The sequence below is a fragment of the Ornithorhynchus anatinus genome, chromosome X2, assembly GCF_004115215.2.
Source record: "Ornithorhynchus anatinus isolate Pmale09 chromosome X2, mOrnAna1.pri.v4, whole genome shotgun sequence".
Lineage (NCBI taxonomy): Eukaryota > Metazoa > Chordata > Mammalia > Monotremata > Ornithorhynchidae > Ornithorhynchus > Ornithorhynchus anatinus.
The window spans coordinates 27,754,100-27,778,461 of NC_041750.1; the positions used below are offsets into that span (position 1 = coordinate 27,754,100).

A 24,362-nucleotide genomic window follows, 5' to 3' on the forward strand; every position below is an offset into this window, starting at 1 on the left:
GGCGCCCCCGGCGGCGGGTCGGCGGCTGGTCGGCGGTGCGGGGTCCTCTGGGGAAGGCGAGGCCGCGCGGCCCCGGCCCTGCCCCCGCCGACACCATGAACCGCAGCTTCACCAAGTCCCAGACCCTGCGCTTCTTCGACTGCAACGCGGTGGAAGTGAAGAGTAAGGTGAGCCCCTCCCCCTGTCGCGATAGTCCCCGGGGCCGGGCGGCTCTGTCGCGACCCGGGCCGGGGAATGCGAGGAATGCCCCGCCGCCGGGGGGGGGGGGGGAGGGGAGGGGAGGGGGCGGGAGGGGGGCAGCCCGCCTCCTCCAGGCAGCCGGGCCGGCCGGGATCGCCGCCCGGGCCCCCAACAAAGGGACGGGGGGCGGGGGGAAATCGAGGCAGCTCCATCCCCTCCCCCCGACTTGCTGAATTTCCCCCGGAGCCCCCCAAAACGGCCCACGTCTGTGTGTGTCTGTGAGGGGGGGGGGGGGGGGGGGGGGTGGATGCGTGGACTGGACGCCCCCCACTTGCTGAATTTTCCTCCTTTTCTCCTCCTCCCCCCGCACTTTCTCCTCCGGAGCCCCCCACCGGCGCCCCAAAAAACGACCCGCGTCTGTGAGTGTGTGTTTGTGTGTACCGGGACGCCCCCCCCCCCCCCAACTTGCTAAATTTTCCCTCCTTTCCTCCTCCTTCCCCTGCATTTTCTCCTCCGGAACCCCGCACCTCCTCCTGCACCCCAAAAATGACCCCTGTGTGTGTGTGTGTGTGCGTGTGTACTGGACCCCCCCCCCCCGACCCCAGACTTGCTGAATTTTCCCCTCCTTTCCTCCTCCTTCCCCTGCCCTTTCTCCCACCAGGGCCCTCCCCTCTTGCACCCCCCCCCAAAACCGATTTCTGGGTGTCTGTGGGGGTGGGTGCGTGTGTGTGTAGAGTTGCGGGAGGACACACACACACACACGCACACACACACACACCCAGCCCGGCTTCATTTTCCCCTCTTTCCCCCGCACTTTCTCCTCCCGAGCCCCCCACCTCCTCCTGCACCCCCAAAAACGGCCCACGTTTGTGTGTGTCTGTGTGTGTCTGTGTGTGTCTGTGTACTGGACCCCCCCCCCCCGACCCCAGACTTGCTGAATTTTCCTTCTTTTCCCCTCTTTCCCCCGCACTTTCTCCTCCGGAGCCCCCCACCTCCTCCTGCACCCCAAAAAAGCCCCACGTTTGCGTGTGTCTGTGTGTGTGTGTGTGTACTGGACCCCCCCCCCCCCCCGACCCCAGACTTGCTGAATTTTCCTTCTTTTCCCCTCTTTCCCCCGCACTTTCTCCTCCGGAGCCCCCCACCTCCTCCTGCACCCCAAAAAAGCCCCACGTTTGCGTGTGTCTGTGTGTGTGTGTGTACTGGACCCCCCCAACCCCAGACTTGCTGAATTTTCCTTCTTTTCCCCTCTTTCCCCCGCACTTTCTCCTCCGGAGCCCCCCACCTCCTCCCGCACCCCAAAAAAGGCCCACGTTTGCGTGTATCTGTGTGTGTGTGTGTGTACTGGACCCCCCCCCCCCGACCCCAGACTTGCTGAATTTTCCTTCCTTCCCCCTCTTTCCCCCGCACTTTCTCCTCCCGAGCCCCCCACCTCCTCCCGCACCCCCAAAACGGCCCATGTCTGTGTGTGTCTATGAGTGTGTGTGTGTGTGTGCGCACACGCATGCAGGCCCCCGGAGGGGCCGGGCCCAGGGAGGGGGGAGCGGGGCAGGGGTCGCCCCCCCCCCCCCCCCCCCCCCCCCCCGGTTAGCCATCATCAGCCCATTTCTCAGGCGCTCGCCGCTGCGCCGACCGCTGCGCCCCCGGCCGAGCGCCCACCGGGGGCCAGACGCTCCTCCAGTCCTGAGGATGCTCGCGATGGGCCCCGTTGGGCGCTCGCTGATGATGCCGGTATCTGTCGAGCGCTCAACTCTGTGCCGGGCGCCGGCCTGAGCGCCGGGGGAGGTACGGGGTCGTGGGGCGGCCCCCCCGCGAGGCTCACGGTCTTCGCCCCCGTTTGACGGGTGAGGTCACCGAGGCGCAGACGAGCGACTCGCCCACGGTCACGCAGCGGACCAGTGGCGGGGCGGGGATTCGAACCCATGACCCCCGCGCCCTGAGCCGCGCCGCTTCTCTACCGTGCCGGGCGCCGTTCTGAGCGCTGGGGTGGGTCGAAGGGAACGGGGCCGTCCCCCGGGGGACTCACAGTCGTCGGCGGTGACGGCCGCGGCGCCCGCTACGTGTTGAGCGCCGTCCTGAGCGCCGGGGTAGACGCCAGGGGACGGGGTCGTCACGGTCTTTACCCCCCTTTTACAGAGGAGGAAACCGAGGCCCAGAGAAGCCAAGGGACCCGCCCGCGGTCACGGAGCGGACGGGCGGCGGAGCTCAGGGGAGCGAAACCGGGCCCCCCCCCGGCGGCTCTGGTCTTTCGGGAAGCCCTCCACACCCGCTGTCCTCCGGACCGGCTCGGCGGCGAGGGCCCGGGCCCGGGCCCGAGTCCCGGCTCCGCCGCCCGTCGGCCGCGTGACCCGGGGCGAGCCGCTTCGCTTCTCCGTGCCTCGGCTCCCTCGTCCGTAAAACGGGGATGAAGCCCGCGAGCCCCCCGGGGGCCGGCCTCGTTACCTTCCGTCTCCCCCGGCGCGGCGCTCACTACGTGAGCTACGGCGCTTGGCACGTAGGGAGCGCTTCACGGATACCGACGTTTTTATCGTCCCCGTCTAGGGGCCGGTGAGCCGGCGGAGGCTCGGGGGGGGTCCAGAGGCCCCCGCCCCTCTCCCCCGGCCCATCATCCGCATCCCCGGAGGTGGAGCGCGGAGCGGTTGGCTTCGATTTTCTTCTCCTCCCCCGCCGTGGCCCGCCGGACCGTCCGGACGGGCAGCCGGAGCGGACCGGTCGCTTTCGGTTTCTGGTTCCCTTTGACCGCGAGAGGAGGCGGGGGGGCGGGGGCCGTCTAGATCCCCGGCCCTGCCCCCGCGGGAGAAGAGGAGAGCCCGTGTTCCCGCGGCGCCCCGGATCGCCCAGGTCGTCGGAGCCGCGGGATTCGGGAGAGGCCTCCCGGATTCCGGGGTCGGCTGGGGCGCGATCCCCGTCCCCGGGCGAGCCGCCCGGCCTCTCCGGTTCCTCCTCTGAGACCGCCCTCCCTTCCCCTCGAGGGCCCCGTGCGGGACGGGGGTCTCTGGCGTTCGGTTCTGCGGCCGCGGGGTAGGAAGACCCGGCCTGGCCCCCGACCGGTAGCCTCGGATCGACGCTCGGGTCAGCCCGCGGGGTGGCAGATTTGAACCCCGTGCCCCCCCCCCCGCCCGGGGACAGCGGGGGGGCCGAGGACGCCCGGGTCTCCCAGGAACGTCCGGGTCCCTTCCCGGGCCGGGAGGCCGGCTTATCTCTCCGGCCCCGGCTCTGGGCCGCTTGGGAGAATGGGCCGCGGGGTACGTCGGGGTTCCCCCGCGCCTCCGCGTGATAGTGATTATGGCGCTGGTTAAGCGCTCGCCCCGTGCAAAGCGGCGACGTCTCCGCCGTCCCCCCCGGCCGGGAGACTGGGGCCCGGTCGGTGGCCGAGCTGGGATTCAAATCCGGGTCTCCCGATTCCCCGTCCTGCGCTCTTTCCGCCAGCTTAGTAGCGGGGCTTGGTGGAGGAGAGCCCCGGCTGGGGAGTCAGAGGTCGTGGGTTCGAATTCCGCCTCGGCCACTCGCCACCGTGGGCGAGTCACTCCTCTGGGCCTCGGTGGCCTCATCCGTCAAATGGGGACGAAGACGGTGAGCCCCGCGTGGGACCACCTGACGACCTCGGATCTAGCCCAGCGCCTAGCACGGTGCTTGGCCCGTAGTAAGCGCTTGACGGATGGCGTCGGGATTATTCTGGAGAGAGGTGGAGAGACCGGGATGGGTCTCTGTGGCCGGGGGGCGTCTTCCTCCGCCTCCTCACCCTGGCCTCTCACTGACCCCCCCCGAACCCCCGGCGCCCGGCGAGGTCCTGCCGAGGCCCCTCCCGAGGCCCTTGGCCCGGTGTGGAATAAAAACCCGGTCCCGTCTCCTTATATTTCATCTGCCGCAGCGCTTAGCCCAGCGTCTGACTTAGCGAGCGCTCGGCGGACATCCCGGTTGTTATTCCGTCTTCACCCCTCCGGCCTGGCGCCCCAGGCTGCGGTCGGAGGAGAGGGAGGACGTTTGGGGAAGAGGAAGATCTGGGGGGGACCGGAGGAAGCCGGGGAGGAGGGCGTCGGGCTCGTAGCTTACGGATTCGTCCGTTCCAAGCGCTTAGTCCGGCGCTCTGCACATAGTCAGCGCTCGGTAAATACGACTGAATGAATGAATTCAATTCATTCACCTGGAAGAGGTGGAGGCCGGCCCTCCCTCCCCCTCGTATCGTCAACGGCCAAGCCATTGTTTTCTCCGGTGGTCTTCTCTCCCCTCCCACCCAATGCCATCAAAAGTAGAGTATCTGTCCTAGATAAGTCGGTAAAGGGGGAGTCTGCCATTGTCGTGGGCTATCAGACCTTGACCTGATTCACTCGGTTCAGGCGCTGGTATTTGGTGGACGCCTCCCGGGCCCTCTCTCTCCCATCCGGGGTGTCCAAGGAAGTCTCCAGCGAGGCGGCCGGGGTTGGGGAAGGCGCCCTTAGGACTGCCCCGGAGGTGGGCCGACCCCGGGGGCGTGGGGTCGGCCGTGCCGGGTGGGATCTGAGGTCCCGGGGGGCCAGGCCTGACTGGTGACCCCCCCCCCCCCCCCCCCGGTCCGGAATCCGGAATTCGACTGGGATCCGTGAACGGGTTGGGAATCTCCCTGGGCGGCCCGAGTGGAGGGAGGGATCTCCGGCCCCGCTTACCCCGCCCCGGCCCGGGTTCAGGAAGGATGCTTCAAAGTTTGGGTCGGGCTCTCCCCGCTGAGCACCTGCAGCCTGGAAGGGGAGGTTTCGCGGTTAGCTCCTTGGTCCGGAGATCGATCGACCCGTGGTATTTTTCATTCATTCGGTCGGTCGTGTTTATTGAGCTCTTACCCTGTGCGGAGCACTGGTCTAAGCGCTTAGGAGAGCACAATGCAACAACAGACAGACACGTCCCCAGCCCGCAGCGCGATCCTTACCGAGTGCCTACTACGTGCGCGGTACTAAGAGTCTGGGAGCTTAAGGAGAAACTTTTCTTCTTTACGCGCTGTGGGCGGGGAATGCGTCTAACCAACTCTGTTATAGTACGCTCTCCCGAACGCTTAGTACACTGCTCTGTATACCGTAAGCGCTCGATAAATGGGTTTTTTTGGACTAGCAGGGTCCAGAGCAGCCGGTCCCCCTCTGCGCGGCGCGCTCCGGAGGGATTCCGGCTCTCGACTCTCCCACATCTCCGGGTCCTGGTTCCTTGGGATCGGACGCTGACTGTCCTCGGGGGTGTGCGGGGGAAGAGGAACGGGGAGAGGGAATAAAGTTCTTCTTGGGACCGAGGCCCGGGTGCTTCCGAGTCTCTGTTCCCATCGTTGCCCTCCTGAACGTTCGCCCCCAGCCGGGGACGGGCAGCTCGCTGACACCCTCCCCCTCTCGCCCCGCAGTTCGGGGCGGAATTCCGGAGGTTCTCCCTGGACCGCTACAAACCCGGGAAGTTTGCGGACTTCTACCAGCTGGTTCTGCACACCCACCGCATCTCCAGCACGGACGTGCTCATCGGCTACGCGGACGTGCACGGAGACCTGCTGCCCATCAACAACGACGATAACTTCTTCAAGGCCGTGTCCAGCGCCAACCCGCTGCTCCGCGTCTTCATCCAGCGGCAAGGTACCCCCCGCCCCGGGTCGGCTCCTCCGAGTCCGAGGACGCAGCGTGGCCCGGTGGAGAGAGCACCGGCCTGGGAGTCGGAGGTCATGAGTTCGAATCCCGGCCCCTGCCACGCGTCGGCTGGGTGACTGTGGGCGAGTCACTTCACTTCCCTGGGCCTCAGTTCCCTCATCTGTAAAACGGGGATGAAGACTGGGAGCCCCGCGTGGGACCACCCGATGACCCTGTATCCACCCCAGCGCTTAGAACGGTGCTCGGCACATAGGAAGCGCTTAACAAATACCAACCCTATTATTATTGATTATTATCCCCGGGCGGGGCCGGCTGGGCGGGAAGCGCACGGCGCCGGGAGTCTGGATCCGGCCCTGCCTCCTGCCTGCTGGGAGACCCCGGGCCGGTCACCTAACTTCTCCGGGCCCCGCTTTCCTTCGGAGGCTCGATTCCCCGTTCTCCCCCTTCCTCGGACGCGCGTCTCGTCTCCTTCCCGGCGCTCAGAACGGTGTCCGACGCCTCGTAAGCACTTGGACCCCACAGTTGCCGTTACTTAGCACGGTGCTTAGCGCCCGGGAAGAACGGAGAAGCGGCGTGGCTTTAGTGGCGAGAGCGCGGGCTCGGGAGGCAGAGGTCGTGGGTTCTGATCCCAACTCCGCCCCTTGTCCCTCGGGGCGAGTCACTTCTCTGGGCCGCGGCGACCTCGTCGGTAAAATGGGGATGAATAGTAATAATGTCGGTATCTGTTAAGCGCTTACTGTGTGCAGAGCACTGTTCTAAGCGCCGGGTTGGATCCGGGGTGATCGGGTCGTCCCACGTGAGGCTCAACGGTTAATCCCCATTTTACAGACGAGGTCACTGAGGCACAGAGAAGTGAAGTGACTCGCCCACGGTCGCACAGAAGACTGTGAGTCCCACGTGGGACGGCTCGATAACCTTCGTATCCTTCCCGGTGCTTAGCACGGTGCTTGGCGCTTAGTAAGAGCTTAACAGATACCATTGTTATTATCGAAATCGCTGTTGTTTTTATTATCCTTGGGGAAGGGGGGGGGGGGGGGGCTACCCCCATTTTACCTATGAGACGGGCCCAGAGAGGTCAATAGGCGTGCCCAAAGTCCCACAGCAGACCGGGGACGCGGCCATCTGGGGGGTCGGGGGGGGGGGGGGTCAGGCCGCTCGGGTCGAGGGCCGGGGGAAGCGGCCGGTAGGCTGGGTCTAGTCTGAGGCCTCGGGCATTTTACAGACGAGGTAACCGAGGCCCAGAGAAGTGAAGCGACTCGCCCAGAGTCGCACAGCAGACGGGTGATGGAGCTGGGATTAGAACCCGGGGCCTTCTGCTGCCCAGACCCGGGCTCTATCCACCGCCTCTCCTTGAGCTTCTGTGGGACCGTCCTTTTACCTGCGGTCGTTCGTGGCTTAATGGCTGGAGCCGGGGCCCGGGAGAGTCAGAAGGACCTGGGTTTTAATCCCGCCTCCGCCGCTTGTCTGCTCTGGGACCTTGGGCAAGTCACTTCCCCTCTCTGGGCCTCAGCTCCCTCCGCCGTAAAATGGGGATGAAGACCGCGAGCCCCGTGTGGGACAGGGACCGGGGCCAACCCCATCGACCCGTCTCTACCTCGGCGCTTAGAACACCGCTTGGCACATGGCAGGCGGCTTAACGAGTACCGTGGTTATCATTATCGTTGTGAACTCTCCGAGGGCAGGGCCCGAGTCACCTTCCCTCGTCGGACGTGCCCGGGTGCCCGCCGGGGGCCGGCCTGGTCCGTCGGCGAGTGATCTTTTCAAACGCCCCTCAGAGTGCAGAGTGCCCCGGGGAGGACGTCCTCGAGGGAAGAAGCGACGTCCTCGGGAGGGAAACGGGCCCGAGATGGGGACGTCTCCGGCCTGAACGTTTCTCTCCTCTCCCGCGAGCCCAACCCGGGGGGACGATTTCCTCTCCGAACGCGCCGTTTTTCCTGTCGCCACCCCGGTCCCGCCGGCGGGAAGCGGAGCCGCGTCCGGGACGTGGTGTACCGTTATCCCGTACGCTCCCAAGCGCTCAGTACGGCGCTCGGCCCGCAGTAAGCGCTCGACGAGTACGAGGCCCGGCCCGTGTTCCGCCTGGATTATCCGCCGGTCCCAGGCCCGGGGAGAGATGGCGAGGGGAAGGCAGGGAATCTGGAGGGGGCGTGGGAAAGGCACAGGGCCGGGACTCTCGAGACCTGGGTTCTACCTCCGACCCCGGCCTTCCCGGTGAGCCGGGGCAAGTTATTTAACCGCGCCGGGCGTCCCCCTCTGTGAAATGCGGATTAAATATCCCTTCTCCCTCCCTGTGAGCCCTGCGTGGGACAGAGATTGTCTCTGCTCTGGTTATCTTGAATTTAATCCAGTGATTAACACCACGCTCGGGCGCGCGGTTCGCAGTTAACCGAACGCACGGCTTCGTATTTACCGAGCGCTCGCCGCGGGCAGAGCGCCGTACCGAGCGCTTGGGTAAGTACGATAAAAGAGTTTCATAAAACTATGGATTTTTTTTTTCCTTCAGATTTTATTTTGGGGGGATTTAAGTGCTTAACTACGTGGTAAGAATTGTTCGAAGCACCGGGGTGGAAAACAGATGGACAACGGTGAAACCGTGGACCTTTTTCCTTCTAGATTTTTTTGCGCGGGGGGGAGTTAAGTGCTTACTGTGTGTCGATTCCCGGACTGAGCACTGGCGTAGATACAAGATAATCGAGTTGGACACAGTCCCTGACAAATGGGACTCACACAAGCACACGCATGCCCCTCCCCACCGCCTCACATGCGCTCACCTCCCCCTCACCTCACGCCCTCCACCATCTGCTTCCTCTCCTCTTTCTGTTTTGTTTTTCCGATGGTATTTGTTAAGCGCCTACTATGTGCCGAGCTCTGTACTAAGCACCGGGGTAGGTACAGGTTAATCGGGTGGGACCCACTCCCCGTCACGCACGGTCTTAATCCCCATTTTGCAGATGAGGTAACTGAGGTACAGGAACTTGCCCAAGGTCAGACAGCAGAAGCCACGTGGCTGACTCCGGGGCTTGGGAGTCAGAGGACGTGGGTTCCGATCCCGGCTCCGCCGCCGTGCGACCTTGGGCAAGCCGCTTCGCTTCCCTGTGCCTCAGTTACCTCATCTGGAAAATGGGGATGAAGACCGCGAGCCCCACGTGGGACCACCTCATTGCCTTGTCCCTATTCCAGCGCTTAGAACAGTGCTTGGCTATAGAGAAGCGGCGTGGCTCGGCGGGAAGAGCGCGGGCTTGGGAGTCAGAGGTCGTGGGTTCGAATCCCCGCTCTGCCACTCGTCGGCTGGGTGACTGTGGGCGAGTCACTTCACTTCTCTGGGCCTCACTTACCTCATCTGGGGATTAACTGTGCGCCTCACGTGGGGCAACCTGGTGACCCCGGATCTCCCCCAGCGCTTAGAACGGTGCTCCGCACATAGTAAGCGCTTAACAAACACCAACATTATCATTATTATCGTAATAAGCGCTTAACACACACCAGCAACGAACAAATGGCAGAGCCGGGATTAGAACCCAGGTCCTCTGCCCCTTTTCTGGAGGGGGTGGTGGGGCTGGGCTGGAATCCCACAGTGGGGGAGCCGAAAGGTTCTTTCACGTATAAATCTCTGCTCCCTCCCCCCGGCCCCCCTCTTCTTTCCCCTTGCCCTCGTCCCCCGCCCTCGACATCTCCTCTCCCCCCCCTCGCCCTCCGCGACGGGAAGCGGGCGGCCGCGGGGACGGGGTCGGGCGGTCGCCCCCGTCAGCGGCTGGGGCTTCCCGGATCGGGCGGGTGTGGGAAACGCTCCCCGTTTCTGTAAAACCGTCGCCCAGCGGCCCTCGGAGACCGGCAGGTCCCGACGGGTTCGGGTGGCTCCGTGGACTAGCGATCGATCGGTGGGGGGGGGGGGGGTATTTACTGAGCGCTTACTGTGTGTGCAGAGTGGGTGGACACGTCCCCCGCCCGCAAGGGCTTACGGTCTAGAGGGGGAGAGGGCTATTACTTACAAATAATACATCTTGGATATGTACGTGAGTGCTGCGGGGCTGAGGGTGGAGTGAAGATCTCCCTCCCAAATCGGCCAAACAGTCACTCTCCCCACCCCCTCCGAAGGTCGACTGAAGCCTCGCCTCCTCCAAGAGGCCTTCCCAGACTGCGCCCCGCTTTTCCTCAGCTCTCCCCGCCTCGCTCCCTCCCCCGCGGCGCTCTTGCATCTATATCTACTTCTCTAATTCTGTTTATTTATATCGATGCCCGTTTACTTGTACCGATGTCTCCCCCCCCCCCACACCGTAAACCCGTTGTGAGCCAGGGATGGTCTCTCTTTATTGCTGTACTGTACTTTTCAAGCGCTTAGTACAGTTCTGTGCACACGGGAAGCGCTCGTTCGATTGCATGAGTGAACGGGGTGCGTAAAGGGCACCGATCCGAGCGCCCAGAAGGGAGGGGGGGTGGTAAGAGAAAGGAGGGCTCAATCGGGGAAGGCTTCTTGGAGGAGATGGGCTGTGAATCGGGCTTGGAAGGCGGGGAGAGCGGCGGTCCGTTGTACGCGGAGGTCTCCGCCGGGTCCGCTCCGGACACCGCGTCGGCTGCGGGCACCCGGTCAGACCGTCCAACCGGTAGCCCCTGTGTACGTCCCGGGGCCCGACGGCCCGCCCGTCTCGGAGGAGGCTCGGGGAGAGGGTCCCCATCCTGCCCCCTCGCCCAGATCGATCACTGGCATTTACCGACCGCTCGGCGCGGACCGCCGGACTGAGCGCTCGGGAGAGGACGCCGCGCTAGAGTCGGGAGCCGCCGTCCCCGCCCACGAGGAGCCTCCAGTCCGGGGCGAGATCTTACGCTCAGAGACCGGACCGCCCCGTCCGGGGGGACGGGGGTCGGCGGCCCCGGCCGGTTCTCTGGGCCGGGGGGCACCCGGTGGAGGGAAAACGGGCCTTTGCGGTGGGGAACGGCGGAGGGGCGGCGTTTCAAAGAGCGCAGGAGCGGTCAGCGGCCGCCCCGGGGGAAAGAGCCATCCGTGTGACCGGCAGGCGTGTGTTTTGGCTCTTCTGGCCCGCGGAAACAGATGGGGCGGTCGGTGGGTCAGATGGCCACGGCGGCGCCCCCGCCCCCGCCCGCCGTGGTGTTTTGATCGCCCCCAGGTCAGAAGGGAGGGCTCCTCCGGGGTCCCAGCGGCACCGGGGCGGGCGGGGGGGGGGGGGCACGAACGGCCGGCGGGGGGACGACAGAAGATGACAAAAACTCCCCGGACGCTCCAACGAGAGCCCGTCCGCCCTCCCGCCGGCGCGACGTCCGCAGAGCCCCCGGCCACCCCTCCCGGGGTTGGCCCCCAGCCCGGGGCAGGTGGGGGCTTGCGGCCCCCTCCGCGTGTGGGGGAGGAAGAGGAGGAGGGAGAAAAATTTGCGAGTTTGTTTTGGAAGGGAGCGAGGGGGGCCTGGGCGGAGAAAGTGCTGTGCCCAGCAGATCCTCAGCCAAGAGCACGTCAGCCGGGCTGGTCCGCCCCGGCTCAGCCGCGGCGCCCTTGGTGAGCGGAGGCTCGGATCCTGCCCCACCTGAGGGCAGGGCTGGCTACCGGGGCAGAATCACGTTTTATATCGTACTCTCCCGAGCGCTGAATACGGTGGATTGTACCGTATCGATCTCGTACCCTCCCGGGCGCCGGGCGTAGGGCTCTGCAGACGGTCGGCGCTCAGTGAATACCGTCCATGCCCGTCTCCCCCTCCGGACCGTAAACCGGTAGCGGGCAGGGAACGCGTTCTCCCAAGCGCTTAGTACAGTGCCCTGCGCGCGGTAAGTGCTCAAAAAGTGTGATCGACCGACCGGGACAGAATTTAGGGATGCGGGGGGGGGCGGGGGGGAGGGCTGTGGGGCGGCGAGCCCCCTACCCCCCCGGGGGGTCTCCCGGGGTGGGGGCGGCATTCAGGGAGTCAGAGGTCACCAAAACCAGATAAGTCCCACTCTTCCCACTTCCCGGTTCCGCACTTACCCGGGCCAGTCGCGTAACTTCTGTGCCTCGGTTCCCTCATCTGCAAAACGGGGATTCGGTACCTGTCCTCCCTCCTACTTTGACCGTGAGACCTGGCTATCTCACATCTGCCCCAGTGCTTGGCACAGAGTAAGCCCTCAAATACCGTGTGCTATTATTATAATCATCTATTATGTGGTGGGGTCCCACAGGCGGGGTGGGCAATTAAGATCCTTTTAGAGGATGGGAGATCACGGGCCGTCGGAGGACTCGATCCGGGGTCATTCATTCATTCATTCAATAGTATTTACTGAGCGCTTACTATGTGCGGAGCACTGGACTAAGCGCTCGCAACGGACAATTGGGCAGCAGAGAGAGACGATCCCCGCCCAGTGACGGGCTCACGGTCTACTGGGGGGAGACGGGCGGACAAAAACAAGACGACGTGTTCACGATAAATAGAATCGAGTCAAGGAGAAGCTGCGCTTTTAATCCACTTCGGTCCGGGCCACCGTGGACTGGTTTGCCGGGGCGAGAGCGGGGAGCATCCCGAGCGCTTAGTACAGTGCTCTGCACATAGTAAGCGCTCAATAAATACCCTTGACTGACTGAATGAACGAATGAGAAGAACCGATTTCTTTGGGTCTGTTTGGTCAGCGTCGGTCAGCCAAGCCTCTCACTGACCGCCTCCGTGGAGGAGCGGGTCGACAAAAATCCGGCCGCGAGAACGCGCGAAGGAGCGCGGCCTACTAGGTGGAGCCCGGGCCTGGTAGTCAGAGGATCTGAGTTCGAATCCCGGCCCCGCCCCTTGTCTGCTCTGTGGTCTTCGGCAAGGCGCTCAGCTTCGCAGGGCCGCAGCGACCTCATCCGTAAAATGGGGATGGGGCCGGCGGGCCCCGCGCGGGGCGGGGACCGCGTCCGACCTGATTAGGTCGTATCGAGGACGGTGCCCGGCACGTAGTAGGGGCTTCTCGGATAGCGTTCGAAGAAAGGTATAAAACAAAGAGCGGAGAGGCAGAGATCTTCCGTCCCGGCGTCGGTGCCAGGCCCCGCGGTGCGGCCCGGGGAACAGCCGGTAGTGGGCTGCTCTAAGTAGGGGTGTCTCTGCCAACGGTTATTTTGGGTTGCCGGAGCCTCGCCACGGGCGGCCCGGCCTCGGGTCGGCTCGCGGCGACCGAGTGCGGGCGGGCGGACACGTCGGCAGTCAGATCTGCGCCCGCCTCCTCCCCGGGCCCTGCCCGACGCACTCTGCCCCGGCACCGCCCCCCCCGGCGGCCCCACCCCGGCCCCCTCACCCTTCGTCCGCGGCCCCGCCGGCGGGTACGCTCGCGGAGGGGAGTTGAGAACGCCATCTCGTTCGTTCAGTAGTATTCCTTGAGCGCTCACTATGGGCAGAGCACTGTACTGGGCGCTTGGAACGGACAGTCGCTAACAGATGGAGACAGTCCCTGCCCTTAGACGGGCTGCCAACCTCCCCCTGGTCCAGCGACTCCGGGGCAACGTGGGCATATGGCACCGCCCGAGGACCGTCACCTCGATATAGTGAGCCCCTCGTTGGGTAGGGATGGTCTCTACCTGGCGCCGAATCGTCCTTTCCGAGCGCTTGGTACAGCGCTCCGCACACAGTGAGCGCTCAAGGAATACGGCCGAATGGCCACGGACAGGATGGGCAGAGCTCCGCGTTGGGTGCCCTCGGCGGGCACAGGGCCCCGCTGACCATCTTATTAGCGCGGCTCGGCGGCGAGAGCCCGGGCTGGGGAGTCGGAAGTCGCGGGTCCGAATCCCGTCAGCCGCGTGACCCGGGGCAAGTCGCTTCACTTCTCCGTGCCTCGGCTCCCTCATCTGTAAAAGGGGGATTAAGGCCGTGAGCCTCACGTGGGACGACCGGACCGCCTCGCGTCTGCCCCGGTGCTCAGACCGGCGCTCGGCACGTAGTAAGGGCTTAACCAATGCCATCGTTATTATTACGGGGGAGCAGCGTGACTCGGTGGGAAGAGCCCCGGCCCGGGAGTCAGGGGACCTGGGTTCTAATCCCGGCTCCGCCGCTTGCCTGCTGGGTGACTTTGGGCGAGCCGCTCCGCCTCTCTGGGCCTCGGTTCCCTCGGCGTGGCTCGGCGTCAAAAACACGGGCTTGGGAGTCAGAGGTCCTGGGTTCTAACCCCGACTCGGCCATGGGCGAGTCACTCTCCGGGCCCCAGTGACCCCCGTCTGTAAAACGGGGATGAAGACGGTGAGCCTCACGTGGGACGACCCGATGACCCCGTATCTCCCCCAGCGCTCAGAACGGTGCTCTGCACAGAGTAAGCGCTTAACAGATACCGACATTATTATAATTATTGGCGCAGACTAAGCACTTCGCAAGTACCGACGTTGGGATTATTCGATGAGGAATGGAGCCGGTGAGCCCCACGGGGGACGACCTGATGACCTCCTGTCCCCCCCCAGCGCTTCGAACAGGGCTGGGCACAGACTAAGCCCTTGGATACCACCATTAGAGGCGCTTAGTACTGAGTAGGTGCCCGGGAAATACGACCGGCCCAGCCCCCGGCCTCTGCCCTCCTTCCCTCCCTGGGCCGCGGCGTAGGTGCGACAGGAAGGGAGAGGCCGTGGGGGGAGGACAATTATCTCTAACCGGGTGATTCACGCCGCATGTCAAAGAGAGAGTCATCTGTGACCTATTCGGGAGCCAGTAAAGCTGAACAGATGGATTTTAATCGCCCATTACCGGAGCAACCCTGGGCCCGGTGGAGGGCCCTGGGCCGGGGAGGGAGGGAGGGCTGGGAGAAGACCCCCCAAGCCTGCGGACCCGAAGCTCCTCGCGGGCCCCGATCCCACCTGCGACCCTGGCGCAGTCTAGAAATACCATTGAAATCTCTATCCTTCCCCCACCCCGGCGCCGGGGACGGCTGTTCTGCGTCCAGTAGCGTGCAATCAGTAGCCCGACCGGTAATAATAACGATGCCCTCTGATGGGAGCTTATCACGGGCCAGGCGCTCGTCTGGGCGCCGGCGTCGATGGAAGGTAGTCGGGGTGTCCCGCGTGGGGGTCGCTGCGCTAATCCCCGTTTACGGGAAACGATCACGATGACGATGATGGATTTGGTTAAGCGCCGACCGTGTGCCGAGCTCCGTTCTAAGCGCTGGGAGGGATCGAGGGTGATCGGGTGGTCCCGCGTGGGGTTCACCGTCTTCATCCCCATTTTACGGATATAATGATGATGATGATGATGATGATGGCATTCGCGCTCAATGAATGCTACTGAATGGATGGATGGATGAATTTGTCAAGCGCTTACCATGTGGCAAGCACTGTTCTAAGCGCTGGGGGAGATACAAGGTGATCAGGTTGTCCCAGGTGGGGCTCACAGCCCTAATCCCCATTTTACAGATGATAATGACGACGATGGTATTTGTTAAGCGCTCATTGTATGCCAAGCCCTGTTCTAAGCGCCGGGGTAGATAGAAGGTCATCGGGTAGTCCCAGGTGGGGCTCACAGTCTTCATCCCCATTTTACAGATAATAATAATAATAACGATGGCATTTGTTAAGCGCTTACTATGTGCCCAACACTGTTCTGAGCACCGGGTTAGATACGATGGTAATCAGGGTCGTCCCCCGCGGGGCTCACGGTCTTCATCCCCATTTTACAGGTGAGGGAACTGAGGCCCAGAGAAGTGAAGCGATTTACCCAAAGACATACGGCAGATGAGTGAAGGAGCGGGGATTAGAACCCAGATCCTCCTGACTCCCGGGCCCGGGCCGTGGCCATTAGGCCGGGCTGCTTCTCTGCTTGGATGGCAGAGCTGTCCCGTAGGAATGCTGTGCTGGCCGCCCGGGACGCAGGCCAAGGCCCGGGGAGGAGGGCCCCGTCGTCCACAGGGCCCCGCGGGACTGACTCACCTGGGGATTTTTTTTACTAAAACGCAGGGCGGCCCGATGGGGGAGACGGGCACACCCCTCCCTGCCCCCTCCAGCCCCACCCGCCCGCCCTGCGCGGGCAGTGGAGAGAGCCCGGGCCTGGGGGTCCGAGGTCAGGGGTTCGAATCCCGGTCAGCCGTGGGACCGGGGGCAAGTCACTTCGCTTCTCGGGGCCTCGGTGACCTCATCTGGAAAACGGGGATGAAGACTGGGAGCCTCACGGGGGACGGCCGGATGACCCCGTATCTCCCCCAGCGCTTAGAATAATGCTCTGCACAGAGTATGCGCTTAAATACCAACAGGAATTAAGTAATTAACAGTGCTCGGCACATAGTAAGTGCTTAATACCATCATCATTATTATCTGTCAAATGGGGATGAAGCCTGTGAGCCCCCCGTGGGACGACCCGATGACCCTGGATCTCCCCCAGCGCTTAGGACAGTGCTCCGCACCTAGGAAGCGCTCAACAGATACCAACATTATTATTCTTAGGGCGCTGCTGACCTTTTGGCCTCCTTGCCCGCTGCCAAATGAATGTAAATCAACAGGCTTGAGGTGGAGCCTGAGAGAATGAGGTCAAACCCCAGGGAGAACTTCCGACCCGACCCGGTGATTCAGGCCGGAGAAGGGCCGCCCGCGGAGGCCCGGTGACCTCCGATCGGCCACTGGACATCTTCAGAGGAGGAAACCGAGGCCCGTCTGCCCCGGCGCCGGGGTTGGGCCGTCGGACCCGCCCCCACACGCACACGGGTCTCTGGGTCCGGCCTATAATTAAAGAGGCCGAGGAGGAGCGAGACGGACTGTCAGCTCGCCCTCTTAATCATAATAATAATGTCGCTATTTGTTAGGCGCTTCCTGTGTGCCGAGCACTGTTCTGACGATGATGATAATGTTGGCGTTTGTCAAGTGCTTACTATGTGCCGAGCACCGTTCCGAGAATAATAATAATGTCGGTATTTGTTAAGCGCTCACTATGTGCCGAGCGCCGTTCTGATAATGTCGGTGTTTGTTAAGCGCTCACTGTGTGCCGAGCGCCGTTCTGATAATAATGTTGGCGTTTGTTAAGCGCTCACTGTGTGCCGAGCGCCGTTCTGATAATAATGTTGGCGTTTGTTAAGCGCTTACTATGCGCCGGGGTAGATACAGGGTCATCAGGTCGTCCCACGTGAGGCTCCCAGTTAATCCCCATTTTCCAGATGAGGCCACTGAGGCCCAGAGAAGTGAAGTGACCCGCCCAGAGTCACGCAGCTGCCAAGGGGCAGAGCCGGGATTCGAACCCATGACCTCGGACTCCCATACCCGGGCTTTTCCCACTGAGCCCCGCTGCTTCCCATCCTTCTGCAGCCCCTCCTCTTCCTCCCCCTTTCTCTCCTCCTCCCTCGTCATTCCTGGGCAGACGACGCGAAGTCAGAGGGCGCGGAAATTGTTACTTGGACAGAGGGCCCCGACCCCCCGGCCCAGAGCGGGCTGTGCGGTCGAGGAGCCCGCCCCCGGTCTTCCCGGCCCTCGGCCTCCCCCGAGCCTCCCTCTCGCACCCGGCACCGGGCCCGGCTGCTTCCGAGCGCGTGCGTTTGGACGTCGGAGGGAGCGAGGAGGGGCCCGGGGACCTGCGATCTGACTCGGGACGTTCCTTCTGACTCAGAGTACACGTGTGCGTGTACACGGGCTTTCCTGACTCGGAGGAAACGTGTGTGCTAGTGTGGGAGCGAAGGGACACGAGTTGAAGGGAGGCCGCGCCCCCCGTGTGCTCTCTGCGGACACGCGTCTGCGTGCGTGCCTGCGCGCCATCCATTCATTCAACAGTATTTATTGAGCGCTTACTATGTGCAGAGCACTGGACTAAGCGCTTGGAGTGGACATTTCAGCCGCAGAGACGATCCCTGCCTTATGTGCGTGGCCTAGTGGAAAGAGCCCGGGCTTGGGAGTCCGAGGTCGCGGGTTCCAATCCCGGCTCCGCCGCTCGCCGGCTGGGTGGCTTCGAGCACGTCGCTTCCCTCCTCGGTGACCTCATCCGGAAAATGGGGATGAGGACCGTGAGCCCCACGTGGGACCGCGTTGGTTCGTCGGGTCGTATTTACCGAGCGCCGACAGGGTGCAGAGCGCCGCGCTAAGCGCTCGGAGAGTCCAGCCGGGCAACGGAGAGAGACCTGACGGTGGGCTCACGGTCTCGAAGGGGGAGACGGACAACGAAGCGAGACAAGCAGACGGGCGTCGGTACCGTGCGATCGGCTCGTTTCGAGCCCGGTGCTCGGTACGGTACCCGGCACGTAGGAAGCGCTTCGTAAGTACCGTTCTAAGAAGAGTTGCGCCTAAGTGGTGTTTGCGTGGGTGTTTCTGCCAGAGCCCCACCGCCGCGTTACGGCGAGGCTCGGTCCCGCGGCCTGCCCGTTCGACGTCGAAAGAAGCCGCACGGCCTCCCGGGGAGGGCCCGGGCCTGGGTAGCCCCAGAAGGTCCCGGGTTCTAACCCCGCCGAACGCCCCCCCCCGGCCCCTGCCCCTCCCCACCCCCTTGGGCACCGGGGCTCCGAGATGGCAGGCGGCGGCGGGCCTCCGCCTCGACGACTCCCGTCTCCCCGGCGGAGACTCTTGCTCGGGCTTGTCCTGCCGCAGAGCTCCCGGGAGAGACGGGGGCGGGGGAGCGACGCCCGCGTGTGCGCGTATGTGCCCCGACAGGCACGCGTGTGCGGGCGCCCGCCTCGGCGTGTCGGCCTTCACCCGTCCTCCGGGCCGGAGAGGCCGGACGGCGCCCCCGGACGGGGCGGCGGGGACCCGTGGGGGGTGAGCGGCGGCCCCGGTGTCGCGGGCGGAGCCCCGGGCGGGCCGGGTGTCGGGAGAACCGGGCCCGGAGACGGGCACGGGCCGCCGGGGAAGCCCCGACGTGGCGCTCGCGTCTCTCCCCTGTGCGGCCGGGGTTCGAGCCGGCCGCGCCTCAGCGGTCCGTTTTATTATTGTGATGGTATCCGTCGAGCGCTTGCTGTGTGCACAGCACTGTGCTAAGCGCCGGGGTGGGTACAGGGTCACATTTTTTCATCCCCGTTTTTTACAGGCGAGGTAACGAGGCCCAGTGAAGTGACCTGGCCGAGGTCACACAGCGGACGAGTTGGCCGAGCCGGGATCGGAACCCACCGCCTCTGACTCCCGAGCCCGGGCTCTTGCCGCTGAGCCGCGCTGCTCCTCTCGTTTTCGGTTTAGGTTTCCGTACTACGGTCTGGCCGCCGGGAAGTGACTCTGTCCCCCCACCTCCCCCGCCGTTGATGCCCCCCGCCCCTCCCTGTTGGGAACCAAAGGCCGAGGAAAGGGGCGGTTAGCAGAGCTCTGTGGGCATGGCCTCCTCCGCTGTGGGCTGGGCTCCTTGGGGCAGGGGGTGGGGGGACCCGAACAGGTCCCCGCCCATTCCCGAGCGCTCAGTACAGCGCCCTGCACCCAGTAAGCGCTCAATAAATGCCATCGGATGAATTCAGACCCTCCTCTCCCCCTCCACCGCAAGGCATTCCCACCTCTGGCAGCTCTCCCCTTCCGTCAGTATTTATCGAGCGCTTACTGCGTGCAGAGCACTGTAGTAAACGCTCGGGAGAGGACCCGGTAACGGACGCATTCCCTGCCCACGACGGGGTGACCGTTCCAGAGGGGGAGACGGACATTGATAGAAATAAAGAAAAGTACAGGGACGTTCGTAAGTCCCGGGGGGCGGGGAAGGGGGATGAGTACAGGGAGCGAGTCAAGGAGATGATGATAATAATGATGATGGTATTTGTTAAGCGCCTGCTATGTGCCACTGGGGTGGACACAAGCGAATCCCGGTCCCGCGGGGGGCTCACAGTCCCGATCCCCATTTTCCAGATGAGGTCACTGAGGTCCAGAGAAGTGAAGTGATTTGCCCAGGGCCACCCGGCCGACAAGTGGCAGAGCCGGGATTAGAACCCGCGCTCCACCCCCTGCGCCTTGCTGCTTCTGATAATAGTGATGTTGGTATTCGTTAGGCGCTTACTATGTGCAGAGCACCGTTGTAAGCGCTGGGGGAGGTACAGGGTCATCGGGTCGTCCCACGTGAGGTCACAGTCTTCATCCCCATTTGACAGATGAGGGAACTGAGGCCCAGAGAAGTGAGCTGACTTGCCCGCAGTCACTCAACTGACAAGTGGCAGAGCGGGGATTCGAACCCATGACCCGTGACTCCCAAGCCCGGGCTCTCGCCACTGAGCTACGCCGCTTCTAAGGATGGGCTCTCACCGGATCCCCAACCCGGGGGGACTCACCGTGGAGACCCCGCCGGCGAGGCCCGGGGGAGCGGGGGGAGGAGGAGGAGGAGGAGGAGGAGGAGGGCCCGGCCCTCGGGTCGTCCCGACCGGACGCGGGTGCTGGACGGACGGGTTCCCGAGCCGGGGAGACGCGTCGGCGAACCCCAGGAGACAGGTCGGACGGGTTTGGGCTTGGGCCCGGGGCGCCGGGTTTGGAGCGAAGGCCGGGCGGAACCGGCCCGGTCCCTTTCAGACCCGCCCGCCGGCGCCCCCGGGGCCCGAGGGCGCCCACGACCTCGGCGGCCGCCACCTCGGAGCCCGGCGGGTCTCCCTCACCCCCCCGGTCGCCGCGGTCCCCAGAGCCCGGCGCGGGGGCCGGGGGGAGGACGCGAGAGCTGGATTTTCCTCTCCTGGAAGCGCTCGAGGAGCGGAGGTCCTCCGGTGCCCGGGCACGGGCCCGTCGTTATCATCATTACCATAAAAATCGGTATCGTACGGAATACTGTGATCGCTAATTATTTACGTTAACGTCTGCCCGCCCCCCGCCAGACCGTCAGCTGGCTGTGGGCGGGGGACGTGTCTGTCTGACGTTCGCTTGCGTTCTCCCAAGGGCTTAGCGCCACGCTCTGCACCCAGTAAGCGCCCAGTAAATGCGACCCACCGACCGATCGACTCCCCGAGGGCCGGGGGCCTCGGCCCACGGACGGCGGCCCCGGGCCGAGAGTCGGGCGCGGCGGCCCGCGGCCCGTCCGACCCGCGCCACCGGCGCCCGCGTCCGGCGGGGTCTCCGTCTGGGGGCCGGTCCCCTCCCGGGCGTCCCCCAGAGGGCCGTCCCCGGCGACTCCTGAGACCGGAAACGGAGGCGGCGGGGAGAGGCCCGGCGCCCTCCGCCGAAGCCGTGCAAGTTCAGACTCATTAAGGCCCCACGTCGGCCCGCGATTGGCGTGTTTTTGTCCGGTGACTAATTAAAGCTCGCGGGTGCTAAGGAGGCCCCGAGGTTGCCCGAGGAAGGAGAAGGCGACTCCGCCGCCCTCCCCTCCGGTTCCGTCTGGCCCGCCGGGCCCCGTGGGGGATGAAGATGCGGGCGTGGGGTTCGAGGGAAGCCGGGCCCGACCCCCCCCCCCCCCCCCCCCCCCCGCGCCCGGCTCCAGCCGTAACTCCGCTCCCCCGCCTTCCCGCGATCGATCGATCGGGTCGTTCCCCCGTCGGGATCGGGCGGGAGCCGGGAGGACAACCGGGACCCCGGGACGTCGAGGGGAGGGAGGCCCCCCAAGAGATGAGGATCGGCAACGGATTGGGAGCGGCCCGACGACGACGACGATAAGTGTCGGTCGAGCGCTTGCTACGTGCCAGCCGCTGCCCTGAGCGCCGGGGCGGATACGCCTAAATCGGGTTGGACGCGGTCCCCGTCCCGTGCGGGGCTCTGTCTCCGTCCCCGTTTTACGGATGAGGTCCCGAGGCGCGGACGGACGAAGGGTCCCGCCCGAGGTCCCACGGCAGACGAGTGGTGGGATCGGAACCCACCGCCTTCTGGCTCTCAGCAGAGTGCTCCGCATGCGGCAAGCGCTCAATAAATCCATTCGATAGTATTTTCATTCGGTAGTATTTATTGAGCGCTTACTATGTGCAGAGCACCGTACTGAGCGCTTGGAATGGACAGATTGGCCACAGAATAAATACAGTCAGCCCGCTCTGCTCGCTCCTCCCCGCGGCCCGCACCGTCGGGTCGCCGCCGGAGCCGCAGGGACACCCGGCTCGGCCCACGGTCGACGGCCGCCACGGTGCCCTGCGCGCGGTAGGTGCTCGGCCCGGTGCTCCCGGTCCTCGTCCCTATTTTAGAGATGAGGGAACCGAGGCGCAGAGGATAATGATAATCAGGGTATCTGCGAAGCGCTCACTACGTGCCGGGCACCGTGCTGAGCACTGGGGCGGATGCGAGGTCGTCGGGCCGGACGCGGTCCCGGCCCCCCGGGGGGCTCACGGTCTTCGTGCCTATTTTACAGATGAGGGAACCGAGGCACAGAGAATGATAAGGATAGCGGTGTTCGCGAAGCACGTACTCCGCGCGGGGCACCGTACCGAGGGCTAGCGAAGGGACTCGCCCGGGGCGGGGCGGGGGGCGGGCGGGAGGCCGGGGTCCGGCGGGCCCGGCTGACCCCGGCGGCGTCTCCCCTCCCCGCCCCCCCCGGCTCGTTTCAGAAGAAGTGGACCACTGCAGCTTCGGGACCAGCACGCTGACCCGCAGGAAGAAGGCGCTGGTGACCCTGCGCAGCGAGCCGCCCCGCCGCCGGCCGCACCTGGACATCGGCCTGCCCCACGACTTCCGGCCGGTGTCCTCCATCATCGACGTGGACATCCTGCCCGAGACCCACCGGCGCGTCCGGCTCTACCGGCACGGCTGCCAGAAGCCGCTGGGCTTCTACATCCGCGACGGGGCCAGCGTGCGGGTGTCGCCCCACGGGCTGGAGAAGGTCCCGGGCATCTTCATCTCGCGCATGGTGCCCGGCGGGCTGGCCGAGAGCACGGGCCTGCTGGCCGTCAACGACGAGGTCCTGGAGGTCAACGGCATCGAGGTGGCCGGCAAGACGCTGGACCAGGTCACGGACATGATGATCGCCAACAGCCACAACCTCATCGTCACGGTCAAGCCGGCCAACCAGCGCAACAACGTGGTCCGCGGCAGCCGGACGTCCGGCAGCTCGGGACAGTCGACGGACAGCGCCGCCAGCCAGCACAGCCTGCCCCCGCCCGCCCACGTCCTGCAGAACTTCCTCCCCGACGACGTGGAGAGCGACGAGGAGGCCGACCTGGTCATCGAGGGGGTGCTGGGCCCCCCGCCGGGCCCCGCGGCCCCCGGCCCGCCGCGCCCGGGCGGCCCCCGCCCGCCGCCCGCCTTCCCCGGCCCGGAGAGCAACGTCAGCCTCTACCGGCTCCTCAGCTCGCTCAAGTCCGACCCCCGCCACAGCCTGGCCACCCCGCAGGGTGGGGTGGAGGAGGACGGCACGGTCATCACGCTGTAGCCCGCCGGCCCGCCCGGACGGGCGGGGGCCCGGGACCCTTCGGGAGCCGGGAGGGGGGAGGGGACGGACGCCCCCGCCGCCGGGGCCCCGGGCCGAGGCCCGTTGGGCCACGGGCTCGGGAACGCCGCGGGGACCTCCCGCCGCCCCCCGCCCCGTTCCTTTCCGTCGGGGGTCCGTCCCCGTCGGCGCGGCCTCCCCCGGGCTGCCGGGACGGCGCCGTCCTCTCCCCGGGGGCGGCACCGTCCCGCCCCGCCCTCCGCCCTCCCCGTCCGGGATGGCCCGTGGACGTCTTCCCCTCCCCGGGGGTCAGCGGCCGCTGCTTCCCCGTGGGTTCTCGGCGACTCCGCCGACGGGACGAAACCTAGCCTTCGTTTTTTCCTTCTCGAAATATTTATTAGTTCGGTCCCCGCTTCCCCAAGCGGCCCGTTTTTACAAGTCGGGGTCCTCTTCGTTTGATCCCGGGGAAGGGTCTCGGCTCCGGACTCCCGGACGCCACGGGGCGGCCCTTGCGACGTCCGGGGAGGAGACCGGGCGCGGAGGCCGAAGAAACGGCCCCGTGCAAGGACGGGGCTTCGGAGGGGAGCGGAGCTCCGACGTCGGGACTGTCGGGACTGTCGCCCGCGGTCACGACAGCTCTCTCCAAGGGCGCCGGTCGGCGGAAACGGGCCGGTCACCCCGGAGGCGACCCTCCCGCTCCCCGCGGTGGCTCCGGAAGGCCTCTCGACGGTCCGAGACGGCCAGGTCCCCCGACGCGACGTCTTCGGTTTTAAGAACGCGGCAGAGATGGCTTCAAGATGTATTTTTCTACCTGCGCCTATCCACGTCGTTTCTCTCTTTTTTAAAAAAACAAAAAAACAACCCACAACTTTGTAGTACTGTTTATTAAAGGTTTTCTGTTTTTTGTAAATGGAGTAACGAGCCCTCTCTGTTGCGTTGAAAGTTTCATAGCGGGGGGGGGGGGGGGGGGGGGGGCGGGCGGGAGGCCGGGCGGTCGGAAATACCGGCGGGTTCCGGAGGAGCTTCCGGTCTGGGTCAATCAATCAGGGGTATCTTTGGAGCACTTACTACGTGCGGGACACTGTACCGAGCACTTGAGAGAGTCCAGTACAACCGAGGTTTGCTTGGTTTTTTTAATGGTATCTGTTAAGCGCTTGACTCTGGGCCAGGCACCGCGCTAAGCACCGTTGGCAGGCACGTTCCCTGCCTACAACGAGCCTGCGGTCCAAAGGGTCGCTGGGGAACGATGGAGATATTGGAAGATGGGGCTAATAAACACCCGCCTCGCGTCCCTGCCTCACGGCGTGGCTGGGAGCGTCGAAGGGAACTAACCAATACGGCGAGAGCGGTCGTGAAACCAAGGCGTTCGTCATTCAATTGTATTTACTGAGCGCTTATTAGGTGCAGAGCACTGGACTGAGCGCTTGGAACGGACAATTGGGCCGCAGAGACCATCCCTGCCCAATGACGGGCT

At 64.9% G+C, this 24,362-nt stretch overlaps 1 protein-coding gene across 2 annotated transcripts; it reads left to right on the forward strand.

The window, feature by feature from the left end:
- On the forward strand, positions 1-23,802 carry PARD6G (par-6 family cell polarity regulator gamma). 2 transcript variants are annotated; one of them, XM_029052376.2, is made up of 3 exons: positions 1-167; positions 5,534-5,756; positions 22,071-23,802. In XM_029052376.2, the coding sequence occupies exons 1-3, from the start codon at positions 96-98 to the stop codon at positions 22,889-22,891; spliced, it is 1,116 nt and encodes a 371-aa protein (XP_028908209.1). In that variant the 5' UTR covers positions 1-95; the 3' UTR covers positions 22,892-23,802. The 2 variants fall into 2 exon arrangements, with proteins under 2 accessions (XP_028908209.1, XP_028908210.1); XM_029052377.2 differs by having other exon boundaries at positions 22,074-23,802.
- Positions 23,803-24,362: the final 560 nt, after the last annotated feature.

What these genes read in the sequence shown, in the direction of transcription:
- PARD6G (XM_029052376.2), top strand. Translation starts at nt 96, where the DNA reads ATGAACCGCAGCTTCACCAAGTCCCAGACCCTGCGCTTCTTCGACTGC. An exon ending in CGGTGGAAGTGAAGAGTAAG is followed by an intron (nt 168 to 5,533) that starts GTGAGCCCCTCC and finishes CTCGCCCCGCAG; the next exon opens with TTCGGGGCGGAATTCCGGAG. An exon ending in CGTCTTCATCCAGCGGCAAG is followed by an intron (nt 5,757 to 22,070) that starts GTACCCCCCGCC and finishes GGCTCGTTTCAG; the next exon opens with AAGAAGTGGACCACTGCAGC.